The sequence below is a fragment of the Trichechus manatus genome, unplaced genomic scaffold (assembly GCF_000243295.1).
Source record: "Trichechus manatus latirostris isolate Lorelei unplaced genomic scaffold, TriManLat1.0 scaffold00118, whole genome shotgun sequence".
Taxonomy (NCBI): domain Eukaryota; kingdom Metazoa; phylum Chordata; class Mammalia; order Sirenia; family Trichechidae; genus Trichechus; species Trichechus manatus.
Window position 1 is genome coordinate 4,903,961 of NW_004444054.1, and position 18,519 is coordinate 4,922,479.

The 18,519-nt window shown below is 35.8% G+C and overlaps 1 protein-coding gene and 1 pseudogene across 2 annotated transcripts in view; one reads left to right on the top strand and one right to left on the bottom strand.

Moving 5' to 3' along the window:
* Positions 1 to 18,519, top strand: part of PCCA (propionyl-CoA carboxylase subunit alpha) — a 472,769-nt gene that overhangs the window by 170,999 nt on the left and 283,251 nt on the right. For both annotated transcript variants that reach the window (XM_004384162.1, XM_023738522.1), the window contains one exon: positions 15,778 to 15,856. In XM_004384162.1, the coding sequence (XP_004384219.1) occupies positions 15,778 to 15,856 (79 nt within the window). The remainder of the gene's footprint in view (positions 1 to 15,777; positions 15,857 to 18,519) is intronic.
* Positions 16,263 to 18,422, bottom strand: LOC111821967 (transmembrane protein 184C-like; annotated as a pseudogene).

The following is an 18,519-nucleotide window of genomic DNA, read 5'->3' on the forward strand; positions in this document are numbered from 1 at the left end:
TATTTGTTATGTTAATGAGGAAGTATTAGCATAGGGTGTGTCTTAAATCAGTCTCTTTTGAGATGGAAAAGAGCTGATTAACCAAGCAAGCAAGGAAGCACAAAAGGAGGGGAAGACACTTGCTACATGATCACCAAGAAATTTAGGAACAGAAGCTGAAAAAAGACAAGGACCTTTCCCCAGAGCCAGAGCTGGTGCTCTAAGTTTGGATTTCTAGCCTCCTAAGCTGTGAGAAAATAAATTTCTGTTTGTAAAACCACCCACTTGTGGTATTTCTGTTATAGCAGTTTGGTTTGTGTTTAATTTGCTCTTCTTTTCCAGTTTCTTAAGGGGAAACTTAGATCATTGCTTTGAGACCTTTCTTCTTTTTTAATATAAACATGTAATGGTATAAGTTTTCCTATAATCTTAAAAATATACCATTCCTGATTTAGCTGCATCCCACAAATTTGAATATAATGTACTGTTGTTTTTATTCATTTTTAAATATTTTCTAATTTTCTTTCAAATGAATGTATTTTGTGCTTGTTAATGACTATTGTTGCTAGGTGCCACTGAGTCGATTTTGATGCGTAGTGACCCCATGTGACAGAGTAGAACTGCCCCATAGGGTTTTCTAGGCTTTAATCTTTATGAGAGCGGATCTCCAGGTCTTTCTTCTGCAGAACCACTTAGATGGGTTTAAATACTTAACCATTGTACCACCAGGGCTCCTTTGTTAATGACTGTTTGTCCTCAATTTTTCTAGGCTATCTAAGTGTTCATTAGCCTGGGTTATTGGAAAGTTTTGAGAATCTAAGACTCAAATGTATGAGAGTCTTTTACTGGTCCTTATTGCCTTAGCAGTCATCTGTGACCATGACATTTATGCTTCTTTGAAATAGTTTATTTGCTCTATTTCCTTCTGCTTAAGAAAATTTTCACATGTTGTAAATGAGTTTATGGTTAAGGGTGTCTTATAGAAACTTAAAAAAAAAAAATTACAGTTGACCTTCTTCACAACCTTGGACCCAGTTAATTTATTTTCAGATTTGGTCTTCAGTAGAAGATATGTTTAATACACTCAGGAGATTTAATTAAAAATGCCTAAGGAAAAATAATGTTGAAAAAATTTGGTGTTAAAAGTGGTTTTTGTGAAGTTCATGAAAGAATAAGGTGTTTATTTCACCTCATTTTCCTATTATTAAAGTAATATGGTAACTTGAGGTCAGAATGATATTCTCTGAGAGATGGGAGCATGTGTTCTGTGTCCCTTTTTTTTCCTTTCCCACCATCAATTGGGTGGCTAAATTTTCTTTTATTATTCCTACATAAACATCTTTGGTTTTAAGTATAATTTCACAAGTTCTCTTTGCTTTATTGTATTTATTCCCTCTACTTCGCTTTTCATTCTTCTTAGTCCTTCGTCATCTTTCTCTTGCTAATTTATTGTTGTTCTTAATTGTGTACCATTTCTGCTCCAATTTTCTGTTACTGTTTCAAAAGGCTCTGGCAGTAATGTAAAAACAGAAGGCATTTGGTTTTGGTTTGGAAACTTCCTGTCTATGAACCCATTCTGCTTCTAATCTTTGCATCCAAGTTCACTTGGTTTCTGATCTCTGGAGCAGTTAGGAATCTAGTATAGAGAAATAGGCAAACTCAATTTTCTCATAAAGTATCCTTGCCTTTCTCTGCCAAATCAAAGCAGTGATATATATTGCTTCACTTTGAGCTTCTGCCACCTCTTGATTGTATCTTTATGTATACAATATTGGTTCATTTTTATTTAAATTAAAATGTTTTATTTAGGTATTTACATAGTAAATTTATGCATCTGTATGTGTATGTGGGTATGGTCAACTTAGAAAAGGCAAAATATCCTGGATCTACTTAACTTCACATATTTTCATTTTCCAGTGGAAAAAACTAGGTGATAATAAGGATCACCTATAGATATCTCTTTTAGGGGTTGTATATACATCTGTAGTAGTCGAAGTTGTTGTTATTGTTGTTTGAGTCCATCGTTATGGCTGTTGTGTCAGTCACATTGAAGGTTTCCTTTATTTTTGCCAACCTCTACTTTATCAACCATGATGTCCTTTTCTAGGAATTAATCTTTCCTGATGATGTGTCCAAAGTAAGTGAGCCAAAGTCTCACCATCCTTGCTTCTAAGGAGCATTCTGGTTGTATTCTTCTATGACTGATTTGTTTATTCTTCTGACAGTCCAGGGTATATTCAGTATTCTTGTCAACACCACAATTTGGATGCATCAGTTCTTCTTCTCTCTTCCTTTTTCATTTTCCAGATTTCACATTGAATATGATTGAAAAGGCAATTAAAAAGACCATGACTTGGGTTAGGCACAAAGTGATGCCTTTGCTTTTTGAAACTTTAAAGAAGTCTTTTGCAGCAGATTTACCCAAAGCAATACATCATTTGATTTTTTTGACTACTGCTTCATGAATATTGATTGCTGATCCAAGTAGAATGAAATCCTTGACAGTTTCAATTTCTTCACCGTTTATCATGATGTTGTTTATTGGTCCAGTTGTGAGGATTTTTGTTTTCTTCGTACTTCTGCGTAATCCATACTTTGAACTTTATCAGTAAGTGCTTCAAGCTGTTTTCACTTCAGTTGTGTCATCTGCATATTGCAGGTTGTTAGTGAGTATTCCTCGAATCCTGATACCACATTCTTCATATAGTCCAACTTCTCTGGTTATTTGTTCAGCATACAGATTGAATAAGGTAAGGTGAAAGAATACAACCCTGCTGCACACCTTTTTGCACACCTTTTTCTATTTTAAACCACGCAGTATCTCCTTGTTCTGTTTGAGTGACTCCCTCTTGCTGCACATGTAGGTTCCACGTGGGCACATTCTTTGTAATGTTATCTATAGTAGTAGAGGGATGAATGATTCATACTTGAACTGCAACATGTACATATTTACATTCCAGTTACTGGATAATTAAAGACCTCAGATACTGCTGATGCAAATATACATCACCTCACTTTGAAGTGTGCCAACTCAAATGGCATACTGGAAGTAAATTTATAATGATGAAACTAAACTAATTTGTAATTAAAAGGCAACAATAAAATCAGTATAATATTATGATGAAGTAAACACAACATGGGTAATGCATTGATAATAGAAGTCACTTCCCCAAATGTCTTGAATGTATTCAACCGTCTTCCTGTTTTCATTCACAATAGGAATTTTCGGTGTAGCCAAGTATTACGTGGCAGCCAGATTTCCTAGTAGATTCTGAATTATATCCCTTTGGAAATTCTAGTAGCTTGCTAATTTTTTATTTGTGTCTGTTCAGTTGTCATTAGTTCACCAGAGCTGTAATTTTCATTGAACGTTCCCCATGGCTTTAAATAATAAATTTTTACATTTTCTTCATCCTGCATATTTACCTCACATTGATCAGGTTGTGTGGTGGGCATGGAGGGACTGAGGCCGATGGAGGTTCTACCATCTGGAATGTCATGGATCACAGAGGCAGGAAGTGGAGACGGCTCAATTCTGATGTCAGCAATAAGGCTCTCTCTCTGATTCAATGTTCATTATTATGTTTTATTACATGCTTTTTCAATTTGTGGATCATCATCATCTCCTAAATACTTAAAAAAATTCATTCACTTTTCTTCATTTCTACTACTACTCCCTTTGTTGAAGCAAGTGCCCACTCTTGCCTAGGTTACTGTAATAGCATTCCAAATATACTTCTCTCTCACAGGTTGGATTCTGGAAGTTTATAGGGAATGATTTTAGGACCAGTGCCTATGGGGGAGTGAAGGAAACTTGAATGGCCAGAGGGAGAAGTTGAGTTGAGATGCTATCTGAATAAAGGTCTCAACCTATCCTACAGAGAGCTCTGAATATAGAGTGACATTTCATAGTTGTCCCAAACTGGGACAAGATGGCTGAACCTTTATACACCCACGTCAGCCAATCATTTGACGTGGGCTGTCCTCTGGGCAGAAAGCTCAAGACAAGCCCTGCAGAGGTACTCGGTGACAGCTGTTGGCTGCTAATGCTCTCAGCTGTTGGGGAAATGGCCTGAACTGGGGATCTGGACAGAGAACCCAATCCAGTAAGTGTTGATATGTATTTTTAATGATCATTTATTTCTAAGTATTTTCAGTTTCCTGTTAATGATTTTTGACGCATTTATTATTTAGGAGTTATTTTAATTTCTGAAAAATTTTCAGCTCTTAAAAGTTATTGATTTCTAACTTAATTGCTTTTTGATCAGTGTATATTATCTGTGTTTAGAATTTTTTCAGATTTGTTGAGGCTCACATTATGGGTAAGGAGTAAGTCACTTTAAATATATATATTTCATGTGTGTTTGAACAGAGTATATATTTTCCAATTGTTGGATGCCATGCCTTATAGATGGTCATTAGGTCAAGCCTACTTGGTAGAATGCTCAGTTCTATATCCATGGCGATGTTTTTGAAAAAGTGGATTTTTCAAATTTTCCTTGCTGCTCTGTCATTTTTTGTCTATCTGTATTCTTAAGCTGAGTTAACAGGTGTATTACATTGTATACATATTGTGTTTTCTTGATTAGTTAGTTGAGCCTTTTACCAAAATGTACTGAATTTAATTTTTTTTTTACTTTGAAGTCTGATTTTATGTGATATTTATATGCCTAAACAGACTTATTTTTGTATTTTCCTTGTAACTTTCTGCATTCTTTTCAACTGTTCAGTGAGTTGATGTTTTAGATGTATTTCTTTTTTTTAAATTTAGTTTTAGGATTCTGTATTCTGGATATGAGTCTTTTATCAAATATTGCAGGTATTTTCTCCCAGTCTGTGGCTTTTCTTTTAATTGTCTGAATGGTGTCTTTTGAATAGAAAAAGTTTTTAAACATTGCTGAAGTTCAGTATTTAAGTTTTTGTTTTTTATGCTTCATGCTTTTGGTGTCCTATCTCAGAAATGTTTGTTTACCACTAACTAGCTCACAAATATTTTATGGTTTTGTTTTAGAAGTTTTATAATTTTAGTTACTGCATTTAGGTGTGTCATTCATCTTGAATTGATTTTTGATGTAAAAGTTGAGGTTCATTTTTTTCCAAATGGTTATCTTGATTTTGCACCGCCATTTGTTGAAAAGTATATTCTCTCCTCATTGATTACTTTGGTACTTTTATAAAAAATCTATTGATCATATATGTGGATGTCTACTTGTGGACTCTATTCTGTTTTGCTAATGTAGAAATGTATGTTTTTTGCCAAAATCAAACTATCTGGATTATTATATATCTTGAAATCAAGTAGAAGTCTTCTTTTTCTTTTTTCCTTTTCAAGACTACTTTGGATATTTGTGGTCCTTTGCATCTCCACAAATATTTTAGAATCTGCTTGCAATTTTAATAAATGTCTACTTTATTATTTTATGGGATTTTGACTGGGAATGCTTTGAATTTATAGATAAATTCGGGGAGAATTTAAAAATTAACAATATTTTGATCCATGCATATGATATATCTCACCATTTATTTAGATGTTAGTTTCTCAGTAATATTTTTGTAATATTCAATGCATAGATCACGTTAGGACTAAATTTAAGTATGTGGTGATTTTTCAGTGTTTTTGTAAATGGTATTTTTAATGCCATTTTCTGATTATTCTTTGCTAATATAGAGAAATACAGTTGATTTTTGCCTATTGATTTTATATCTACAATTTTGCTAAACCTCACTTGATTAGTTCTAGTAAGTGTATTAGGATATTTTAGGTGCATGGTCATACTGTCTTGAATTAGCAGTTTTACTTCTTCCATTCCAATCTTTGTACCTTTTTTTTTCGCTTGACTAATTGCATTGGATAGTGCCTGCTGCCCAATATTGACTAGAAATGGGGAGAACTGATGTCCTTACTCTGTTCCCAATTTTATGAGGAAGGCATCACATACGATGTTGTTGTTAGGTATTGAGTTGACTCTGACTCATAGTGACCCCATGTGACAGAGTAGAACTTCCTCATAGGGTTTTCTTGGTTGTAATCTTTATGGAAGTAGATCACCAGGTCTTTCTTCCACAGAGCCACTGGGTGGGTTTGAACTACCAACCTTTTGGTTAGCAGCCAGGTGCTTAACCATTTTGCCACCAAGGGTCCTACATATGATGTTAAAAAAAAAACAAAACAAAAAAAACCTGTTGCCGTTGAGTCAGTTCCAACTTACAGCGACCCTGTAGGACAGAGTAGAACTGCCCCATAGGGTTTCCAAGGCTGTAAATCTTTACATGTTTCTCCTGCAGAGCGGCCTGTGGGTTCAAACCACCTACTTTTTGCTTAGCAGCCAAGCGCTTAACCACTGCACTACCAGGACTCCTTGTATATGATGTTAGCTGTAGATTATTTATTATTCTATTGAGTTTCTTACAAAATACCTAATTTGTTGAGAGTTTGCATGGTGAATAGATTTTTAATTTTGTCAACTACGTTTTCTGCATTTATTAGGATGATTATATGGTTTTTCTTCTTTAGTATGTTAATATAGCTATTGCATTTCTTGATTTTCAAATATTAACCGACCTGACATTCTGGGGACAAGCAGCATACTTGGTCCTAGATCTGTTGTATTATCCTTTTTAATGTAGCTGTGTTCACTTTGCTAATATTCTCTTAAGAATTTTTTCATCCATGTTCATGAATGATAATAGTCTATAGATTTCTTACAATGTCTTCATCTAGTTTTGTTATTAAGAGAATGCTGACCTCTTAAAATGAGTTGGGGAGCGTTCCCTCCACTGTCTTCTGAAAGTCAACTGTTTGGACTTTGAGAACTGAATGTCTTTAATGGGTTTAGGACTGTTCAAGTGTAATGTTTCTTAGTCAGTTGGTTTTGGTAAATTTTTGAGTAATTTTTCCATTTCATCTAAGTAGTCAGATTTATCCATGTAAGATTAATAGTAATATTCCCTTCTAATGTATATAGAAGCTGTAGTTGTATCCCCTTTTTCATTCCTTTTGGTAGTTTGCACCTTTTCTCTTTTGTTCTTGATTAGTTTAGCCAGAGGCTTATCAGTTTATTGATTTTTTTCAGTATTCCAGCTTGATTTCATTTTTCTGTGTTTTTTTTTTTTTTTAATTTCATTGATTTCGGCTCTTTATTTTCTATTAAGTTTGAGTTTTATTTCCTTTTCTTTTTCTTACTTGGAACTTCATATAAATATTAAAAACTATATAAAGCCTTATATATGTTACATAACACCTTATACTGTGCTTTATATAAACTGTTTAAAGCTATAAATGTCCTTCTAAGCACTACTCTATTTGCAGCCCCTAAATTTTGATATATTAATTCTTGTTATCAGTTTCAAATATTTTCTTATTTTCTTTGACCTGTATTTTATTTAGAAGTGTGTTATTTAATTTCCCATTATTTGTGGATTTCCAGATACCTTTTTTAAAGTTAATTTCTACTTTAATTCTTTTGAGGCCAGAGGACAATCCTCTGCATGACTTCAGTACTTTTAAGCACGTCGAGACTTTTTTTTTTTTTTTTGGCAGCGTCTGGTCTGTCATGCCTGATGTTCCTCGTGCACTTAAAAAGAGTTTGTGTTCTGCTGTGGCTGGGTGAAGTGCCACAGAGATGTTACTTAGATCTAGTTGGTCAGTAGTGTTTTTTAAGTTTTATATTATCCTTACTGATGTTTTCTCTTCCTGTTCTATCAATTACTAAAGAGGTGGGTATTAAAATTTCCAATTTTAATTGTGGATTTGCCTTTTTCTCCTTTAGTTCTTTCAGTTTTTGCTTCAGATACTTGCAGCTCTTTTGTTATGTGCATGCACATATAGGATTGTTATATCTTCTTGATTAATTATCTCCTTTGTCATTATGCAGTATCTCTTCATCTCTGCTAATAATTCATGTTCTGTAGTGTGGTTGATACTCTGATAGCCATTTCAGATGTCTTATGATTACTGTTTGCATGGAATACTACTTCCCTAAGGTGTCATAACAAAGTGCCGCAAACTGGGTGACTTAAAACAACAGAATTTTATTCTCTCATGGTTCTGGAGGCTACAAGTGCAAAACCAAAGTTTTGGTAGGGCCATGCTCCCTCTGAAGCCTTTAGAGGAGGAGACTTCCTCGTTTCCTACAGCTTCTGTTAGCTCAGGCATTCCTTGGCTCCTGGCAGGATAGCTCCAGTGTCAGCCTTCCTCTTCTGATGGCCTTCTTCCCTGTGTCTGCGTCTCTGTGTCTCATCTCTTCTTCCAAGGACACTAGTCATATTGGATAAGGGCCTATCTTATTCCAGTATGATTTTGTTTTAACTTACATGACTTCATTTAAAAAAAAAATTAATTATTCTTTAGGTGAAAGTTTACAGCGCAGATTAGTTTCTCATTCAAAAATTTATACACAAAGTATTTTGTGACATTGATTGCAACACCCTCAATGTGTCAGCAGTTTTCCCCTTCCCACCCCAGGTTCCCTGTGTCCATTCGTCCAGTTTTCCTGTCCCTTCATACCTTCTTGTTTTTGCTTTTGGACAAGTGTTGCCCATTTGGTCTCATATGCTTGACTGAACTAAGAGGCATGTTCCTCATGTGTGTTATTGCTTATCTTATAGGCCTGTCTAATCTTTGACTGAAAGGTGCACTTCTGGAGTGGCTTCAGTTCTGAGTTAACAGGGTGTCCGGGGGCCATAGTCTCAGGGGTTCCTCCAGTCTCTGTCAATTCTGGTCCTGTTTTGTGAATCTGAATTTTGTTCTACATTTTTCTCCTGCTCTGTCCAGTATGACCTATTTTAACTTATTACATCTGCAGTGACCCTCTTTCTTAATAAGGTCACATTCTCAGGTTTTAGGAAGGACATGTTCTTGGGGACACAGTCTAAATCCATACACATAGTATATCTTTTTCCATCCTTTTACTGTTGTTCTATCTGTGTTTTCATTTTTAAAGTAGTTTTTTTTTGTAGACAGCATTGTTACTATTTTTGCTTTAAATAGTCATATTTAAAAGGTGAGAAATATTCTTTGTGTTTATATACATACAATGTTCTTTTTTTCCTTTGTCTTGATCCAAGTTTCCATCTGTTATAATTTCCCTTTCAGATTTGTTTTCTTTGACATTTCTTTTTGGTCATGTCTACTGGTGGTAAATTCTCTGAGATCTTGTTTTTCTGAAAGAGTCCATTTTACCTTTACTTTTGAAGTATATTTTCAGTAATACAGAATTCTACTCTGACAGTTTTTTCTTTTAGTTCCTTAAAATGTCCCTCATTGTCTCCTGGCATACATAGTTCCAACTTCAAAGTCACTGTTCTTCTTCCATGTCATATTTTCTTATAATCCTATCCTGTGAATTTTTCCAAATTCCTTTTGGTTATTTTTAGTATTTTCTGTTTATCCCCGTATGTTCATTTTTTCCTTTAAATTATTGCTTATTATCTGTAGTTTTTGTAAGCTGTTTTAAGGTCCTTCATTTCTGGGCTTCTGTCTGTTGACTAATTTTCCTTCTGGTTATTGGTCACAATTTTCCTTTTCTTTACATGTCTCTTCATTTTTTATTGGATTCTAGATATTGTGAATGTTATATTGTTGGGCGTTTGGATTTTTTTAATCTTCTTTAAAAGGTGTTATAGATTATTTTGTTTGGCAGTTAAGTAAATTGATGTTCAAGTGGATAACTTCTAGGCTTATTTTTTTTAAGCTTTCTTAGGACAGATCTAGAAAAGCTCTTTCTGGTATTTTGATATTAGACCATCTCTCTCTACCCTCCGTGCTTCCTATCCTAGGATTCAGAAATTCTGTTTCTTTATACATTCATGTTGCTTTTTAAGTAGATTGTAAAGCCATTAGGGATTTACTTAGGAGAGTAATGTGATCTTATTTATATTTTTAAAAGATTTCACTGACCACTGTGTGATTAGATAGGGGCAACACTAGAGGAAGGTAGTTCAGTTAGGAGGCTATTCCCTGGTGGTGCAGTGTTTAAGAGCTCGGCTGCTAATCAAAAGGTCAGCAGTTCGAATCCACCAGCCGCTCCTTGGAAACCCTAGGGGGCAGCTCTGCTCTGTCCTATAGGGTCACTATGAGTCGGAATCTACTCCATGTCAACGGGTTTAGTTTGTTTTGGTTATCAAGAGGTGATAGTTGTTTGGATAAATGTGGTGATAATGCAAATAAAGAAAAGTAGATTTGAGACTTTTTTATAAGGAGTTTATAAGACTTGCATATCACTCCTGGATATATATTCCAGGCAACCTCTTAGATAGGGTTTTAGGCATCATGTACAAAAATATTCATAGCAGCATTATATATATAAAAAGAATTGGATATGGTAGATTCACAGTAAAATGGATAATGCTGTAGTATGCTTATACCATGAAATGTTTTACAGGAGCAAAAATAAATGACCTGTTGCTACTCAAATTGTTAATTAATACATTTATTTAGTAGCTATTATTGTGCATGCTATTTCCCAGGCACTGTTTCATCCACTAGAGAAACAAAAGTGAAGAGAGGCAAAAATCTGTCTTCATTTTTTTTTTTAAAACCTCATTTTGAAGCCACCAATGTAGAAATTGATATAAGCAAGGATCATTAATGTTTATTAGTGCTATGGGTGAAATGTTGCTTGGGTATAGGGTATTTTTGGCTTTAAAGTGTCAGTTTACAGATTATTTGCTAACTACAAAAGGAAAATGGCATGTTTTCCCTGGAGAAATTTAATGGACAGCACCTTAGTCAAGTAATCAAATGTAACTTCGTCAGTAAATGGGACAAATGGACTTTTTTTTTCTTCTTTGTTTTCTGATGGACTGTAAGAATGAGGATACATGAGCTATGTATTTTTTTCTTTTTTAAAGTTTGACCTGAATCTAATAATGAGTAAGCAAGCAGATAAATTCAAATTGTGGGATATTCTATAAAATAACTGCTCTGGGTTCTTAAAAATAAATAAATAAATAAACCCCCTAAATTTCACCATCTCCAAAATGCATGTGAATTATTTTACATTAAATGAGACATAAGCAATGTGACAAATGCAACGCACAATCTTCTATTTCCCCGTAGTTGTAATGCACAGCTTTCGTTCTGGGGATATCCTTCCTGGGTTTCTTATTGTCTCTTCTTATCTGGACCTGTTCTGCCCAGTCCTACTCCCTGAAATATCTTTCATTTCATTTTTATGTCTAATCTTTCCTTTAGCAAATAAAGGTCTTGCAATTAGGTATAGTTTCCCAACTGTTTTAAAAAATTCACACCTTCTCTTTGATCCATGAGAGACTTCTGATTGACATTACTAAATTAGGAATAGGACATTTTCCAAGAAAAAGTTCATTTTTCTCTCATCTTCTTTTTCCTTTTCTGCTTCCATCAGTTATTATATTCTGTTAAAGTTTAATTCAAGAAACTGTAAGTAACAAAACTACATGAAATTCTTTATGACTATTATGTCTATTGTATCATTAGGATGTTATTTTCTCAGCCTTTACGTTTCCAGGTTATATTGCCATGTTTAGGGGGCAGCTTTTGCCTGAAAGGTAAGGTTGTTTATTGCGTCAGTCAACATGTTTCTGTCAGTTGGTCACAAAAGATAGTTTCTTCTGACTTGGAATCCAAAATTCTGTAGGAAAGCTCCTGGAATCTTCCTTGCTTCCTTTATCTTCCATATCCAAACAAGTCCTGCTACTGTACCCTAAAAACCAAACTTTAAGTCTTTGTCTTTCTCTCTATCTCTGTTGGCACCAGTGAAGTCCAAGTCACAGTTACCTCTCCCCTGGACCACTGCAAAGATAACTGGCATGTTATAGTTCCTTTTAAGTCTACGGTGTGATTTTTCCTAATCCATCTCCTTGCTTCCGTCTTTGCCCTTTGATAGTTCACTCATTGCACAACAACCAGAGTGATCTTCCCTTTCCTATATAACACTTTCCAACTTGTTCCCTTTACCAGGAATAGTCCCCCCTCTTTGATTTTCAGAGTGCTAGCTCTATCTTGTCATTCCTGTCTCAGTTTAAATACCGGCTTTCTCAGTGAAGCCTTTTCGAGAAGAGTTTACTTAAAGTAGCCCTCAGTCGCTCTCTATCAGATCCTGCTCTTTTATTTTTTATTATAGCACTTACCACTACTTTACATTTAATATATATGTATATATACACACACGTACATACATATACCTGTGTGTACGCACGCGTGTGTGCATACACACGCACCCACACACATCTATTTATATATATTTTCCCAACTAGAGAGTAAATTCCGTGAGAGCAGGGAATTTTCTGAATTATTCCTCTTTGTAGCCGACAGAGTCAGAGCAGTGTTCAGCACATGGTATATATTCAGTAAATGTTTTTGAATTGATGAATGACAATTTCGTGGTAGATTTAGAAAGAATTACTGTTTCTTTATGGTGGAAAGTAAGATACACTGGTTGCTGGAAAGGAGGAGAGTTATTCCTTTATGGAAAGGAAATCGGAGAAGATGTATTGTCCCAAAGTTAAAACTACCCTGTGAAAAGCATGTGTTGTTGTTAGTTGTGAAAAATAGAGAAACCTTTTAGTACTTTGGTGAACTAACTTTCTGTATTTTCTTAATTATTTTACTTAATTTTTTTCTCTTATATTTAATAGAGTTCTTATTGGGAACATTTGTTTCTGTTTAATTGTGCAGAAGGGAAATAAGAAATGGAGACTTTCTCCATGTAGGAGTTGGAACATTATTAGTAGGAGAGTTGTATTTATCTCTGGGTTTGGGAGGGTGAGGTAAGGTAGTAGCAGTAGACATCCAAAGAGAGGACCATAAAAATGAAGATAACTTGGGAATGGAGCTAGGACCTAACTTTTTGTTTTTAAGCAATCTCTTCATACCAGAAAATGTGCCTCCTTTTAAGAGCATCAAGAATTTTGTATTTTGTTACGATAAGAAAGGTTGGTCTATTTCCTGCGTATGTCAGCTGAAGAATATAAAATTAAACAAATGCATTAGCAGTACAAGTTGAACACCAGGAGTAAGTATTTCAACGGATAAAAAATGTGAGAGAACAGTAGGGAAAACTGCATGTCCTGACTAGGTAAGTTGAAGGAGCATCAATAACTATCAACTAGTTAATCATTTCTGATTTTGCCAGAAATGCCAACTTTTGACTGAATTTGTTTTTCCATCTTTTTACCCCAGGACTTACCCTAATTAGAGTGGCAGAGACACAATAAAAGAGAAAGTAGAGACAAAGATGAGAGACTGGCTGTTTGGTATTGTTTAATATCGTGTGTGGGAATATTTTTCCCCTCATCTTTAAATGGCGAGCTCCTCATTTTTCTGTGACCTGGTGGCAGCATAAAAATTTGAGCAGAAGACTTTACCTTTAGATTATTTCCAAATGTAGCTCAAAAATTAGATTAGGAATTAGTGCCCAAAACGCCAGTTTCTCATCTCCGCCTTGCCTTCACCTCTATCTTTTTATATTCAACTTGTTAGCTTTTTGTCAGGGAATCTTTCCTTCCTGAGTTACATGTATTCACAGATCTGATGCTGTATTGCCCCTTATTTTTGGTACTATATTGTTGTTGCCTTATTATACATTGCCCCTTTCTCTCATGATATTTTGCTTTTTCTGAACTTCTAATAATTTCCTGTTGATAGGTTATTCTGTGCATTTTGTTTCCCAAACTTGTTCCTTTTAAGCTATTTACCAGTGTTAATTCTGAACCTGACAAATATCAGTATAGTCCAGGGTTCATAGTAAATGACTGTAGATTGTAATGGAACCAGAAAAACGAAATAAAAACTTTCTTATCCTCAGAGGGAACTGAATATTATAGACATATAGGATGTGGATATCACATCTCTTGTGGTTTCCTGTTACATGGATAGTTTTTTTTTTTTTTTTTAGTAAAGCCAGAGAAAGGTTTATTTGGCATATATTCAAAAGGGCAGAAGTGGGAAACAGACAACCATGCTGCCAGAGCCGTGTCTGCCCAAGTCCCATGGATAGTTTTTGATGGTGAATTAATAATATGTTTTTTTGAGGGGTATGGATCCTTGTGTTTAAAAAAGACTGTAAATTGTTGTAAAAAAGGTTTCTCAGGCATTCCAGAGTCTCATTTTTAGAAAGTGCCTCTTCACTGCTCAAGAGCAGGCTAATTCTTCTTTGCTGGTTTCAATCTGGATCCCTTTATGTGACATTCATTGTGAGGACACTGCATTGACTGAGACAAACACTAGTCTTGCCAATTTCGTGTAGGACCCGTGGCATGCAAAATCTTCCATGCTTGGCCTCAGTCTATGTTTTTAGTTCTGTTTCCCCTTCCCTGCCTCCTCTATACTTCAACTGAATTGTATTAGTTATTTTTTAAACTTGTCCCTTATGTTTTCAACTCTGTCTTGTTTCTGCTATTCTTTCTGAAATGTTCAAATCATGCTTATTTTTCATAGCCTTGTTTAAACGGCCCTTTCTTCAAAGATGTTTTTCTAATCCTTTTCTTTCTACCATCCTATGATCTTTTTCTCTTCTGAATCCCTGATGTTACAATTATTTGGGTACTTGCCCTCTCTCTTCTCAATTATAAGACTCCCAATGTAAGAACAGTATGTTATCATCTCATTTTACTTAGCATTGTTTTTGATGGTCAAGAAAGTAAAAACTTATCCCAGGTAAACATAACTGTCATCAAAATGCCAATGCTCATTAAAATTTTTTAAATTGAATTAGTTATGAAACACTTAGGAAGCAAGTAACATTTTAACTAAGTTGAAGTTAAGAGTGATGTTTTGTGGTGTAGGGGTCGAAAGGTCTGTGACATTTGGCCCTTCCTTCCCCTTTCCTCTAAAGATTCTACGGCTGGAGTGTCCCAGTATTAGAGCAGCCCAGGTCACCCGGGGTCCTTTAAGGGCTTACTGATCTCTTCTTTCTTTAGAAAGGATCATAAACAAATGGTTTCAGACATATGAGGATCTTCGCCTTATTTTCAGAAAACCTTGAAGGAAGGAGCTTTTTGCACTTTTCTTGATAAATCATTATAGATGACTTCTGTCAAAAATTTTACTTGATAATAACTAAATACTCGGTGCTTGACTAAAGACAATTTTATTTTCTCTTACAAAACTAACCGATGATGTCCTTTGTTTGGGCTCTTATTTTATATTTTCACAATACCCACTGGTTTAGGCATTCACATTTGAATGTTTAAGATCGAGTAATAGCTTCTCAGTTGATATCAGTGCCCTGTTGATCTCCTGCTCCGGCCCATAATACAATAGCCATAGTTTGATTTTTCTCAATACCATCATGTCAGTTCTTGATGATAAAAGCAGTAGGGGCTCCCTGTGACTTTTCAGATGAAAATACCTAAAATACCTGTAAATAGCTACTTTTGAAAAAGGGAATTTGTTATGCATGCAAACATCACTTTTGGGAAATCATATGTGTGTGTGTGTGCGCGCTTACCTGTGTGGGTTTTCCCTTGGTGCTATAAGTTTTTTCTTATATCTTCAGTAAGTCAATGCTATATCTACTTCAGTTTTTGGAAACCATTGTCAAATAATTTGTTTTGTTAGCTTTTATTTCATTAATGGAGAAAATGTGATTATGTTTGTTGATACAGATAGCCTTGTTCTCTTAAACGGATTACATTCTCTTATTTTTTAAATATGTATGATTGTTATCCTGGTGTCATTTTCCTAACTGTAAAGAAAGGAACTTTTCAATAAATCAGTTATTGTCTTCTGCGTTATTGAACATGTGGTCACTTGTCATGTTCATACATCCACATGATCAAAGTCTGAACTTCTGTCTAATTCTTCCCTGCTGTTAGGCTACCCTGTCATGATCAAGGCCTCAGCAGGTGGTGGTGGGAAAGGCATGCGGATCGCGTGGGATGATGAAGAGACCAGGTGAGATGCTGTCCAAAATATATTTTTGATGTAAATTGCAGTGACTAGAGTTTTATTAAACTGACAAATAAACAGATACCATAATGGAGTAATTAGGATAACTGTATGATATTTATTCTTTTTTGTTTTTTAATGATAAATTCTTATTTATATTGAAAGACAATCCAGTTGAGAAATAATTGTTAAGTTTTATGGCACATGATTATGATTAAGTTCCACTAATTCATGTTTCTGAATTATGCTTTGTGCTAATTCTAAAGTGTTATATTCATGCAGCAGTGGTAGAAAGCATTGAGGTTTTTTTTTTTTTTTGTTTTTTTTTTTTTTGGACGTCCTTATGATAAAGCAGTGTAACGTCAGGAACATTTAGTTGGAGTCATTTTCTACCTTGTCAGTATGTAATATTCTATTGTTAAGAAAGAAATCAAGTCTAAGTATAGGAAATTTAGACTGATAGACAAAACATAATTATGTAAGTTCAATAGTTGTACCTGGCTTACACCTATCTTCATGTTGAAATTTTCCATCAATTATGGCTTGTCCCAAGCACAAAATCCTGAGCAATGGGATGCCAGGTAATGGATTAGTATGGTAGTAGCACAGTTTGCTTCTGCACACTGTTCAAGAGGCCACAGATTTATCTGTAGTGTCATTAAACATTGCATCAGGTATCTTAGCTGCAGTAAGTATAGTCTGGGGGGGTCCTGGTGTGCCCAAACCTTTGGTAGTGACCCATGGGTGAAGATGGCATAGAAGATGCAACGGAAGTTGCATCTTGTGATGATGACGATAGTAAGCTTGTATGTTCATTTTGATCTTGATCCTCAGGTGTCTTAGGCTGAGTTCTCTAGAGAAACAAAACAAGTAAAGCGTATAAATATATAGACAGAGATTTATATCAAGGAAACGGCTCACATGATTGTAGAGGCTGGAACATCTCAAGTCCGTGGATCAGGATAGAGGCTTCTCTTGATTCATGTAGCCGTAGGGGGTAGGGGCTGGTGAACCTAAGTTCGACAGGTCGGAGAGCAGGGCTCCTGCTCATAGGCTGTGAAGATCTACGAATCCCAAAATTGACAGGCAAGACCGCAAGGCTTCTCCTGATTCACGTAGCTGCAGGGACTGGCGAACCCAAGATCAGCAGGTAGGAGAGAGGGCTCCCGCTCACAGGTTGTGAAGATCGACAAATCCCAAGATCAGCAGATAAGCTAATAGTTCAAGTCCCAAGATTCAGAGGTCAGATGAACAGGAGGCAGCATCAGGATCCAGAGTGAGCAAAAAGCCAGAATGCCTGCTTATATTTGGATGCAGGCCATACCCACAAGGAAACTCCCTTTCAACTGATTGGCTACTCACAGCAGATTCCATCGTGGGAGTGATCACATATAAACACTGAGAATCATGTCCAGCCAGGTTGACACACAATCTTAACCATCACGTCAGTCATCCCATGACTGTCCTTCCGACATGTCTCTCTTGTTCAGGAATATCATCTTTAGTATATGAAACATCCCCCATGGCAAGAAAAGGATCAAAGCATGAGCCTTCTTTGGCTTCCTGGACATACGTTTTATATGAGCAAGTGTAGTGATGAGCAATAGCAGCAAGGAACATCTCAATACGGATAATAAAGTCCTGGAGTTCTGTCACCACAGTGCTGTTCCTATGCATGCTTTTCAGAAATAATGTGAATTTTTACCAATAAAGCAATTACTACTGTTTGCCAAAAAGAAACAAGAACTACCAGCTTTATACACAGAAATTTGCCGATAGGTTGGGTTGGACTCATAGCAGGAGACAATACTTGGCAAACAATTGGACATATTGTTTATTATAACCAGGTAAGTGCAAACATTGGAAAGGCTGAAGTTCCCTTCATCATATATACCATGCAGCTCAGAGATTAAAGCAGCAGTGATAATGAATGATCTGACAGCCGTATATTGCAGTACACCCAGTTTGCATCTAAATGGCAGTACTTCTCACATAGGCCATGGTGGACAACAACATAAAGGAGGGAAATGTTTCCGTTGATCTTTAACTTCAGGTATTAATACCAGATTTCGATACCGAGTAGTCAGATAATTTGTAAGGAAGCCCATAAAGTTGTAAATGACATAAGCTTCATAGCATTCTCTGCAAGTATCCACATATATTGCAATGCTGGGATACTTCAAAGCTATTCAACTATATATGGGTACCATCGAAAGAATCCTTATTATTGGCTTTTGTAGTTCAGGCTAGCTATAATGCATTAAGTATCGCAGTTGTCACCTAGAGAGATATAGGTATAGTCAGTAGCAAAAAGATTCCAGCTATAAACCAAGCCTTATCGTGTATTCCAACCTCCAGTTTCTGTAATTCTCACAGGCATAGGGGAACCACAGCCACTGTGGACACCAGCTAGATGGTCACCACTAAAGGTTGATCCACTGTCTCCGGTTCCTCCAGGTACAAGTGCAAGGCATGTTTTTGTGTAAATCAGCTCTGAGTAGTAAGGACAAAGCTGGAAGGAGATTGTAACGGGGAGCCCTGCATTACGAAGAAAGAGCTGTTGGACAACTTTACCAGCACGGAAGCCACCTCCTCGGCGGGCGCTGAGCTTTCTGCTACTATTAATGTCACAACTGCGGCCACTCAGGGTGCTATAGGGGAGCTGTGCG